Raw genomic sequence first — 12656 nt, 5'->3', positions numbered from 1 at the left:
AGTTGGTTCATAACTCCAGATAGTGACAGTAATATGTGGGGGTACAGAATGTGCAATAAATTCTTAGGGTATCAATGTATTTAAAAATTAATTGTGGATGTCACTGGCTAGGCCTGCATTTATTGGCCATCCCTAATAGCCCTTGAGTAGGTGGTGGTGATCTGCTTTCTTGAACCGCTGCAGACAATGTGGTGTGGGGACACCCACAGTGCTGAGAGGGAGGGAGTTCTGCTGTTAAGGCAGTGTCATTACAGAGCATAAAACATGGCACAGAGATTCAAGCAGGACCTGTTTAGGGGGCTGGAGTTCAGGCAGGGGTTATTAGCAGAAGGAGGGAAGGAAATCAGGCTGTCAGAGCGTGAGAATGAAGATTCAAGGGAATGGGAAGGAAAGAAGAGAAAAGAATGGGAGGTTCAGCAATGAAATCCTGTATTACTATCAGAAGGGAGACCTTGTAGAATTATCAGAACACTGAGACTTTTGGACAATGTAGTTGACAAACATGCAAAAGTATGCATAGATAGTTTTAAAACACAATTCATTATCCATCCTTTAGAGAACAAGTTTAAAAAAAAAAAACACCAGCACAGGAAGGAGAGGCACAGTAAAAGGATTTTGAAGAGTTCCTACCCTGGGACTTGCTTGAAGGGCCCGGATTGAGGGAACAGCAATGATACTGAAACGTTCATAGAGATACTCATTAGAGGAGCTTCCTTTCAGTAGAGCGAATGGAATGAGATATAATTCCCCTTCCAGGACCAACACGAGTTGACGGTGTCGACCAACAGGCCCACTGGAATGCATCAACCCCTAAAGAATCAATTTAAAAAACATTGTTATTAATATATATATTAGAAAAATCCAATTTCTTAGATTAAATAGCTATACCGGCAGTTACTATAACTACCAGTGTTGAAATCAGACACTCACAATAACTTCTGGGTTGAATAGATCAGGGTGAAGAAAAGTTGGCTTTTTGTTCCTCCCATCTCATCAGTTACTGCTCTCAGCCAGTAGCACAGCGAAGGGCTGGAATAACTCACCCCAAGGATTAACTGGAAGTGCTGGAAGCTCGTTCTAAACCCCATTACCAATGTTGTTGTTCAGTTACTTGTTTTCCGCAAATAAAAGAATAGAAACTTCAAAAAGTGGAATTTCCCTTCCAGGACTAAGCCCACTGGTGGGGGCGGGGACAGGGCATGCATGGGGAGTGTTTCCCACCGGGAATTTGATGGTATTGCGTGACTCTGGCCTCAGTAAATATGCAGCCGGGAGTTTCCCGACATTTTGCACATCAAGGCTTTCATGATTGGGCGTTACATTTACAAGACGCCCAGACAGTAACTTACCTGAGTAACTCAGGATATGGCCCAAAGGAGACGAAGACCTCCAGCACTCAAGTTCAGCAAGGCCTCTCTGGGTGTCCTCCTCGGCCACTTGGAGGCCGGGAGGGTCATCCTCTTTCCTGCGGAGAAGGATGCCAAGCAGTGAGGCAAACCCTGCGTGGGAGGAAGTCTCCAGTGTAGTCAGTGCCCAAGGTGCACACCGGAGGACTGGCCTGTAATTCTACAAGAGGATGGATGGCCTCACCCTCTTCTCCAGGGTAAGTGAACCCTCAGCTGCTCACACTCACATCAATGAATGGCATGGCGGACATGGGCGTCAAGTCGGAGAATGGGATGAGGCATTATGGCACCAGTAGTAACTACGAGTGACATGCCTCTGTGAGCCTTACACCTGCATGGGCTCACTGTTCTGGAGGCTGCTGGCCTAGAATCCTTCTGAAGAATCTACAGTACATTAATCCAATGGGTTATCTGTAAAACTGGAAGCACACGGAACATACATATATTTTCCATGTACAAAAAATGCTAAATACAATTGCTCTCAACCCCACCTTCTCTCTTTGTGCAGGGGACAGGTAAACCATAATCATAGAGAGAGGGAAAAGTCAGGAGGGGGTCAGCCAGAGTTAAAAAAGCTGACTGCTTTCAAGGAGTTGGCAGAACAGCTGGCAGGATTGGAGTGGCACAGGGCCATCAGAAATGGAGTGTTTCGCTGGCGACCTCCATCTAGTAAGGTCCATGCAGGCCATAGAAACCTCTGGGTCACAGGTGGCTCCATGTGGGAGGCAGCTCATGCCCTCACTCTCTTCTCTCTCACTGCAGGTGCCAGCAAGAATATGGCAAAGCCCGAGACTCAGGAAGCTGGGTCGAGCCCGAACAAACCTGGAGAGGGGCAAGGACATCGCTGATGGCCAAAGTGCCCCTGTAAGGGCATCACAGCAGCCACCTGCACCCTCTACCAGCCCAGAGACACACAGATTGGTAGCTATTTGTTTTTTTTTAGGAAGGGTCTCACATTCTGGTTGCCACTGCACAGACATGTGTCCATGACAGGAGGAGGCAGGGTCAGTCAAGCTCACTGGCACTTTGAGGAGTGCTGATCGAGAGATTCAACTCGGATGACAGGCCTCTTGAATTGGGATCCAAGGGATAAGGGAGTGGCAGCAAGAGGTGAGGGAAAATGATGTTGGACGTTCTCAACACGGTGGCACACAAGGTGCAGGAGACCATCTGCCGGCCTGCTGATGAAGTGGTGCCAACATGTGCACGCATTAAGGTCTTCATGGGGTGGGTGCCGGACTCTATGGTCAAGCAGATTCTGTCAGAGTAATGCGCAGATCTGCATTCACCCTGGTGGCCGTGAGTGAGCTTCTGCAGTGACTACACAGGAGGGGGAGGGGGTACTTCAACCTCATTCTAGATGCCCCTTCCCCTCAACGAGTCAGCAGGGGCCTTCGGGAACCCAAAGGTAATGGGAACAGCAGTTGGATACCCCTGGGACCTCCACACAGGACTCTCTGAAGTTGTCCAGCCCAGCCTTTCAGAATCCCCTTTGCCTGTGACCCCTTCAACCCAGTCGCCAGTCATTGCAGAGAGAGCAGTTGCCTCACAGCAGGGCAGCCAAAATAAGCTGGGGCCCTCCAGGCCTCAGGTCTCCAGAGGACGCCGCCAAGGTCATCCAAGGCAACAGGACAAACTGCCTCCATCCCTGCTGCAGATGTCGGGGGAGCACTGGGAAGTGGTAGGGAAAGAAAATGAAGTTCTGGAATCATGGTCAGAATTCTCCAGCCATTGGGATTCGCTGCTCCTGCCGGCAGTGCACCTCTGGGTGGCTTGGGGTGGCTTCAATGAAAAATCTTATAGACAAGCGGCGGAAGTAGAGAATCCCGCCACCAGTGTACGGTGCACCACCGAGAAGGAAATGCCATGAAGATTCACAAGATCGATTCGCAGATAGTGACCTAAACCGGGAATTGAACCCGGGTCCATGGTGCTGTGAAGCAACAGTGCTAACCACTGTGCTACCGTGCCACCCTATAAGATCAGGTACCTGAGTGTAACTTATCCAAGTGTGCTGATGATACAAAGTTAAGTGGGAAAGTAGGTGAGGAGGCTGTAAAGAGGTTCAAGCGGGCTACAGGCAGGATAGATGAGTGTCAAAGAATGCAAGAGATGGAATACAACGTGGGGAAGGGCGAGGTTATCCCACTTTGGAAGGGAAATAAGAAAGCAGAATATGTTTTGAATGGTTAGAGACTTGGAAATGTTTGCATGCGGAGGAATCTGAGTGTTCTTGCACATGAATCACAGAAATTCAGCACGCAGGTACAGCAAACAATTAGGAAGGCAAATAGGATGTTGTCTTTTGTTGCCAATTAGAATATATGAGTAAAGAAGTCTTGTGACAATTGTAATAAGGTATTGCTGAGACAACACCTGGAATACTGAGTGCTGAGCACTCAGATTTGGCCTCCTACCTGAGGAAAGATATACTTGCCCTTAAGGCAATGCAATGAAGATTCACTAGATTAATTCTAGGGGTTTGTCCCATGGGAAGAGATTGAGTAGACTAGGCCTATATTCATTCGCTAGAGTTCAGAAGAATGGGAGGTAATCTAACTAAAACATATAAATTTCTTAAGGCTTTCACAGAGTAGATCCTCTGTCTGTGGACCCCAAAACACAGGATCACAGGCTCAGGATGAGGACCTTGCTATTGAGGACTGAGATGAGGATAAATTTCATCACTCAAAGGTTTGTGAATCTTTGGCATTCTTTACCCCAGAGAACTGTGGATGCTTGGGCCTTGAATGTATTTAAAACAGAAATAGAAATAGACAGAGTTTTTGGTTGTAAAGAAATGAAGGACGATGGGGAGTGCGGGAAAGTGGAGTTGCCGTGGAAGATCAGCGTGTCAAAAGGTCTGCTCCAGCTTCTATTTCTTATGTTCAGTTGGATTTGACTAATCCACTGTAATTTGCCAGAATATTCCATCGTATTTCAGATTTGCAGTGTGCGCACCTTTTCTTTTTATCATATATCTTATTATTTTTCTCCATGGGCACTCAAATAATCAAAGGGTAGCAGGATAGATCAGCACTTGCACATTTTCAAACACAATCCGCAAGAGAGGGATAGCATTTTTTCTGAGCTTAATTTGTCTGGGTTAGCTGGTCACTGTACTACCGGAAATTGAGGCTAATTGTTATAGTTTGGCATGTTTACAGCCGTTGTTATTGCACACAGCTATTATACTACATTAACACATTGTGAGAATGGAAGAATGTAATAAAGATTACACCACATGCTTTTTTGCTTATGGTTTTCTCCATGATGTGCAAAAATACGTATTTATTGTTTTGCTGTTGATCCATCATAATGACTAGAAAACACAAGCACAATATTGCTGCCACATTAAAATGGCAAATAGCTGCCTGGTTTCCTCTCCCCTCCCCCAGCCCCTCCAGAAGGATTCTGAGTACTCCCACACATCATGTTGGTGTGCTCATTACAGGCTGTGACACAAGGTCAGCCGCGCTGACAAATGCATGCCTTGGGAGACCATCCTCTTGGACTTGGACTCTTCTCTGTTTTGTCATATTGTTTACAAGTACCAACAATTATTCTGGAGGGCTTCTCTCTGCCAACCGCCCACAGATGCCAGGCTGGCGTGTTGCGTTGCTAAATTTACCATCCCTGCGCAGTCTCAGTTCCCTTTGCAGGCATGGAGGTGACAAGCAGGAGCACCTCACTGGAGGGCATGCTGTCTTCCAGAAACTGCCTTGTATAATTTCAGTCTACTTCTGTACCAACAGCAACAGCCATCAGCAACATAATGGTGTTTAATCCCTAAAACACACTGACATGTGCCTGGTAGATTTCCGTGCGCATTAGATGTCCCCAGAGTTCCACATTTTCAATGATACTTTAATGTTTCTAACCTATAAATAAAATGATACAGGCAATTTCCATTTGCATGCAGCTTTGAACTACGTGACTTCATCACAGTAAGTTAGATGCTCTGCCTCATTCAATCACCGTTACAGAGTTAAATAAACAGTATTGTAGTCTTCCCACAACGATGATACACTTAGTTATTCTCAGTTATTCGTTTTGGGCCTTGAAACAATTCCTCTTTCCTGACAAAGCAGTACATGAAAATAGACAATAGAGTGGATTATACGGATATGCAGAATCCTCTGTTGATTAATATGTTAGCACATGCATTGGCAACATCTCCATGGGCATATATGAAACCCAGAAATAACCAGAGGCCTCCATTACATCTGTCAACAATTTTGATCATTTGTTAATTATTTATATTTCATAGAAATGTTTTATTGTATAATTTATTTAATTCCTGCTCTCACAAGCACCACAAATACACACATTATGGGAGAGAATGTTGAGTAGGAAGTACTGATGGCAAAGCGATGGCAATGTTGGATTTTTATTGGAGACCGATTTGCTAATGCATTCATCACTCTGTTACCTGTGGACATGACAATTACAACGCACTCCTGGCTGACCCCCCACTTTTTCCCCTCTGTAAATTTGAGGTCAACCAAAGCCTTGCTGCTCATGTCCTAACTCATAGAATCATAGAATCCCTACAATGCAGAAGGAGGCCTTTCAGCTTATCGATTCTACACCCACCCTTCGAATCAGCACTCTACCCATGTCCACCCCACTCTATCCCCGTAACCTAACCTGCACACCCTGGACACTAAGGGCAATTTAGCATGGCCAATCCACCTAACCCGTACATCTTTGGACCGTGGGAGGAAACCGGAGAACCCGGAGGAAACCCACACAGACACGGGGAGAATGTGCATACTCTGCACAGTCACCCAAGACCGGAATTGAACCGTGGTCCCTGGTGCTGTGAGGCAGCAGTGCTAATCACTGTGCCACCATGCCGCCCCAAATGTAAAGGTCGTCATATTCCCAGAGGACCATAGGCTGCTCTCCCTTTTGAGAGCTGACAGATGGTGAATTATCCTGAGCATCACCAAACTTCCGGTAGAGGAAAGGTTGAGAAGGTGGGACCTTCATGATTAACCCAAGCCAGTACAGGAATTGAACCCACGTTGTGGGCATCACTTTGCATCACGGTGGAGGAAATCTCAAGAGATTATATAACTGCTTCCTGTTCCATGTTCATACAAATCAATGAATATTCCTGCATGCGAACAGTAGTGTAGCAACAGCTAGCTGATACTCATGTCAGCAGGTCTGGAACATAGGTGCCACCCATGAAAGCAAAAATTCGATGGTGACTTCATCAAAGGAGACGCCCAGCACAATAGCTTACAATAACTACTTTCACGATGCTAATCAATGCAGGGACAGAATAACCCTCAACTGCTATCTTTCTTCCCACTCAAATAACAAAACCATCTCAGCTCCAAGTCTACTTTTAAATACAATGAGCAGACGAAGGTATACTTGCTTAAGAGATGTTATTTTGAGGTTGCCTGAATCCTGTCAGAACAATACAGCTGAAGTCCAGCTGAAGTCTTCAGAAACTGTCTTCATAGTTTGACTTCTAGAACCAACTGCAAACTCCTGTTTGTCTCAACTCGCTGTTGAAATTGCCTGTCCAGTTCACAGGCAAATCTGCTTCTGGTCTGTCCTCAGTCAAATCTTTAACTGGACTGCAATGAGAGCAGATGCTGGGCGTCTGCTCACATTCCAATATTTCTGCAAAATGCCTGGTACCCTGGCTGCTCCCATTAATTACATCATCTTACCAAGCTGAAACACAAGGGGCGGATTTCTGGTGCGGCACGCCGTCAGGTTTCTCCATTTCGCTAGCTGATCAATGGGGTTTCCCATTGCGGAGCAGCCCCATGCCATCGGGAAACCGCAGGCTGCCTGCAAAATGGAGAATTCCGACGGTGGAGAATTAAGCCTAATAATAATAACCTTTATTGCCACAAATAGGCTTACATTAACACTGCAATGAAGTTACTGTGAAAAGCCCCTAGTCACCAGATTCCGGCTGCTGCTCAGGTACACTGAGGGAGAATTCAGAATGTCCAAATTACCTAGAAGCACATCTTTCGGGACCAGAGCAGCCGGAGGAAACCCACCCAGACACGGGGAGAACGTGCAGACTCCGCACAGACAAGTGACCCAAGCCAGGAATCAAACCTGGGACTCTGGAGCTCTGAAGCACAGTACCGACCACTGTGCTAACGTGCCGCCAATGTATCCAATTAACTACTCTACAGGATACTGTCTTAATCCATTCGCCAAGCTTTTACAATGCTTTAATTGCACCACTCTCTCCCAAAAACATTGTTGTCTTTTAAACCAGGATTTTTAAAATACACTACTGCAGCAGTTAGACGCACACTAATCCAGTTTTTTTTAACCCTTACTGCACACCAAATATATACATCTGAAATTCCCACATTCGTCACACTGTTACAATGTCCAGTACATCAAGTGGCAAAACAGAAATTTCTGGTGGGCATCATGGACTAAGACAGGTGAGGTCTGTTGGTTTGAGAAAGAGTCATCCATCCAACTGAAGCCAAGAATTAATCCATGAAACGTGAATGGACTCAAAAGACATGCGCCCATTTAGCTTAACCTCGTGCAATTATTTTTAGCAGTGAACCACTTAAGCTAATGGACTTCCCCAAACAGTCAAAATTCTTTCCAGTTCTTGATGTACTTGACCTTGCAATTAGTTGACTACTGGCGTAATTTAAAAAAGAAAATTCTGATGCTATCAGAAACATTTCACTTTATGAATCAGTTCAGCAATTAAGGAGAAAAATACCCTTTCACCATCCACCATACCCCTAAAGACAGACAGCTGCTGATCAATTGTCTTCATTTTTCTTCACTTTAATCAGTTCTTGATGCGCCTGGTGTCCCTGCTTGGTATTTGTCCTCATTTGAATATTTCTGCAGATGTCTCAATCACTAGTAAATTAGGAGGCAGGCAACGCACTTGCCTGTCCTCTTTATATCAGCGACAGGCATCTTCCTATTTTTAATACAACCAGCCTCATTTGCATTGGAAGTAAGCCATGTCCTATATTCAAACAACTCAATCTGTTTGTATTAATTATAAAGGCAAATTTAAAACCAATATGCTCGACTGACTCAAATTAGTGCATCATTTTGTTAATCGCTTTCATATAAGCTGCAGCTTTCCTTGTCTCCTCAAGGAAGAGTAATTTAACTTGCAAATTTCTCACTTGAAAATAAAAGTTAATTCTATCATGGCCCCTCATGCATGATATTGATCAAGCTTGGTTGCATCTCTTCAGGTGACGCCTGGGACTCATCTGTTTTCATTTACTAATAGCACAGCTGGAGATGACACTTCTGAGATTAAGGAACCACAAATCACAGAAATGTATCAGAGTGATTATATATATTTATTACTGAGCTTCATAAAAAAAGTTTATTATTTTGCAAAACTAAAATATAGTTGGAAAACTGCAAATTGAATTTTACTGAGACCCTGAGGAACACAATTTAATTCTTTTAGCTTCATTTTGAAGAATAAAGAATATACTAAACCTGCTTAAAATACTCTTTATTATCACAAGTAGGCTTACAGTAACACTGCAATGAAGTGACCATGAAAAGCCTCTCGTCGCCACACTTCAGTGCCTGTTTGGGTACACTGAGGGAGAATTCAGAATGTCCAATTCACCTAACAGCACATCCCTGTGTCTGTGTGGGAGGAAACTGGAGCACACGCAGACACGGGGAGAACATGCAGACTCCGCACAGACAGTGACCCAAGCCGGGAATCGAGCCTGGGACCCTGAAGTTGTGAAGCAATAGTGCTAACCACTGTGCGACCATGCCGCCCAGTTTCTACGTTTATGTGACTTAAAAATATATCACTTAGGCATATGAACTTAAAAAGGTTCAATCGTTTCTTCCTCATTTTCCTTCAAAGCCAATTCAGTGGAGTGTGCAAGCATTTTAAAAATAGTATTTTGTTTTTAACAGACAATTAAATATTAATACTTAAGCAAATAGAGCCATCCATTTCTTTGATGTCCTCCATCATCTGGTGTCTCATAAACCCTGGGGTTACTGGAGACTAGAATGCAGTATCCACTTTTTAACAAGTCCAATCTGTGAAGCTGCACAACAACAAACTCACAAGCTAGTTATTGTCAGTCTCATGAGTAGCAATAAAGAGGGAATAAGATATTGTTGGGTGTGCGTTACAAGGAAATATTACACTCTGGGGGTTTGCTGAAGTGCAGCACAAATGGTTTATTATCATTATCTTAACTGAGCACGTCATGGCTGTGAAACATTTTAAACCCTGCTCATCTGTGTTGTTAATTATTTTATCTTTTTTTTGACGGTAATTCTTTTTGCTCTGCGCAACCTCATCCAACGACTGCCCTGAGCTCACACATGTTTATCGTGGCAATTTCTCCAAACCAGGGAGAAAGGTGCTCATTCACTGTCCACTGTCCTTCATAACAGGGAATGGCGCACCCAGATTGACACTGGACCACTCTGGAACATGGAAATGAAAACTGGGAAGCTTCTACAAAGAGTGGCTGCATCTGCACAGTTTCTTCCCTCGGCAGGTTTGTCCTATGTTCTGATTCAAGGTTACTGATCTGGAACGCGAACTCTGTTCCTCCGCCACAGCTGCTGACCATGCCCAACATTTGCTGTTTTTAATTTTAAATAAAGTCTATTAGCTGCTTTCTTTATCAGAACCATAGGAACCTGGAAAAAGGAGTTAGCTATTTAATCTATCAAACCTATTCCACCATGATTGGTCTTCATAAGCCTGCCTTTGTCCCATATCTCTTAATACCCGTGGCTAACAAAAGCCATCAATATCAGATTTAAAATCAATAATTGGAAAAAAAAAGTCAATTGTTGTTTGCGGAAGAGAGTTCCAAACTTCTTAGTGTGTACAACTGTTTCTCAATTTTACCCTGAAAGGTCTGGTTCCATTTCTTTAGACTCAACAATTCAGGATGGAAGGAGCCATTTTCAATCTATGCCTATGAATGAGGGTTTTGGAGAAGATATTCAATCAGCTCCACACCCATGGGGCGGAATTCCCCCGCATGGTCGGGGAATCGCCCGGGACCGGCGTAAATCCCGCCCCCGCCGTGGCCGGAATTCTCCGCCACCCGGGAATCGGCGGGGGCAGGAATCGCGCCACGCGCTCGGCGGGCCCCCATGGCGATTCTCCGGCCCGCGATGGGCTGAAGTCCCGCCACTGACAGGCCAATCCCACCGACGTGGTTTAAACCACCTCTGTGCCGGTGGGATTGGCGGCGCGAGCGGGCCCCCAGGGTCCTGGGGGAGGGGGGAGGGGGGCGCGGGGCAGTCGGACCATAGGGGGTGCCCCCACGGTGGCCTGGCCCGCGATCGGGACCCACTGATCGGCGGCCAGGCCAGTGCTGCGGGGGCACTCTTTTTTTTCGCCGCCGTCACGGCCTCCACCATGGCGGAGGTAGAAGAGTCCCCCTCCACCGCGCATGCACCGGTGGTGACGTCAGCGGCCGCTGATGCTCCGGCGCATGCGCGGACCGGCGAAGGCCTTTCGGCCAGCCCCGATGCCGGGTGGCGTAGCGCCAAAGGCCATTGGCACCAGTTTTGGCGCCATCGGCGGAGCGGGAGCCACTCCGACGCGGGCCTAGCCCCTAAAGATGCGGAGAATTCCGCACCTTTGGGGAGGCCAGACGCCGGAGTGGTTGGCGCCACTCCCCTACGCCGGGACCCCCTGCCCCGTCGGGTAGGGGAGAATTTCACCCACGGGTCTGAATATTTTGTCCACTAGGCGCACGCTCTCAGCAGGCTTAAAACATGCTTCTGGCTGTGAATGCCATGGAACATGATTTCACACTGGCTGGCCAATTAATGGACAGTAAAGAAGATGTGTGAAGAGCTCAGCTCAGTCCATAAGATGGTCATTCAGGAGTCTGATAACAGCAGGGAAATAGCTGTTTTTGAACCTGCTAGTGCGTGTTCTCAGACTTTTGTATCTCCTGCTTAATAGAAGAGGTTGGCAGAGAGAATAATCCGACTGGGATGGGTCTTTGATTATGGCCCCAGTGGTCTTTCCCTATATTCCCTTGTTAAACATATATCCAATCTCGCTTTTCAAATTACAATTGAAACTGTTTCCGCCATCCTTCCAGGTGCTGCATCGTAGATCATCATAATTTGCTGCAATAAACAAAATTCTCTCGAAGAACCTATTATTTGGAAGGTGCAAGTCCAGGTGGGCTAGAGGCAGAAGTGGATCTGGGAGTTCAATCACTAGAAAATGTGCCTCAGGTTAGCAAACCCATTAGAAAAAAAGCAAACCAAGAACTCGGTTTTATTGCCAGAGAGATAGAATTGAAAAGCAGAGAAGTTCTGCTGAATCTTATGACTACGCTTGAGTGCCGTATGCATGTTTTGATTGGTAAATTATAATAAGTTAATAAAAGCAACGGAGAGGTTGCAGAAAATATTGACAAGGTTGATACAAAGAACTTGTAAAGGATTTGACCAGCTGGTTCTCCTCTGTTATGCGGAAAGACTGAGAGGTGTCCCAACAGTGGGGTATTCAAAATTATAAGAGGTTTCGATAGAGTGAGATCGCAACTCACTGGACTCGCTCGCCCGGCGCAGGCTGGATCTCGCCTATTGCATATCTGAATAAGCCACGCGTCTCATTTAAATATCTGGATTGATCCAGCTCCCGGAACTCACCGGCCGTGACTGCAGACTTCGCGAGGGTGCCGTTTAGTACGTAACGGCACCTGGGGAGTGTTCCCAAGCAACTGGAGTCCCTCAGGTGATCGGGATCAGGGCAGGGTGGCACCCTGGCACTCCCCATGGCACCTTGACACCTGGGCACTGTCATCCTAGAAATGCAAGGGAGCCCAAGTGGCACTGCCAGGGTGTTGGTCAAATGGCCCATTCCTGTACGATACATCTGATCTAATCCTATGTAACAGGTAATCCTTTGTAACTTCCCCTCTAGCTCTTTAGCCAATTACTTCAAATCAGTGTTCACATGTTGCCAATTCTTCTGTCAGTGGAAACATTTCACCCTATTTATTCCTCCACAGTGCTTCATAATTTTGAACACAGCTATTAATTTAACCCTTGACCTCCTCATAGGGTCATGGAGTTACAGAGGTCGACAGCACAGAAAAGGCCCTTTGGCCAATCACACCTGCAGCACTCAAAAACAACGACCTAACTGTTCTAATCCCATTTTCCAGCATTTGGCTAATTTCCTTGCGTGCCTTGGCATCACAAGTGCACATCTAAATACTTCCTAAATGTTATGATGGT

At 45.9% G+C, this 12656-nt stretch overlaps 1 protein-coding gene across 5 annotated transcripts in view; it reads right to left on the bottom strand.

Moving 5' to 3' along the window:
• ttc28 (tetratricopeptide repeat domain 28) overlaps nucleotides 1–12656 on the bottom strand; it is a 965957-nt gene that overhangs the window by 60639 nt on the left and 892662 nt on the right. For all 5 annotated transcript variants that reach the window (XM_038780339.1, XM_038780595.1, XM_038780507.1 and 2 more), the window contains one exon: nucleotides 631–810. In XM_038780339.1, coding sequence (XP_038636267.1) covers nucleotides 631–810 — 180 coding nt within the window. The remainder of the gene's footprint in view (nucleotides 1–630; nucleotides 811–12656) is intronic.

The sequence above is a fragment of the Scyliorhinus canicula genome, chromosome 1, assembly GCF_902713615.1.
Source record: "Scyliorhinus canicula chromosome 1, sScyCan1.1, whole genome shotgun sequence".
Lineage (NCBI taxonomy): Eukaryota > Metazoa > Chordata > Chondrichthyes > Carcharhiniformes > Scyliorhinidae > Scyliorhinus > Scyliorhinus canicula.
Note: the sequence above shows the minus strand (reverse complement) of the source record. Positions and strands in the feature narration are given on the sequence as shown.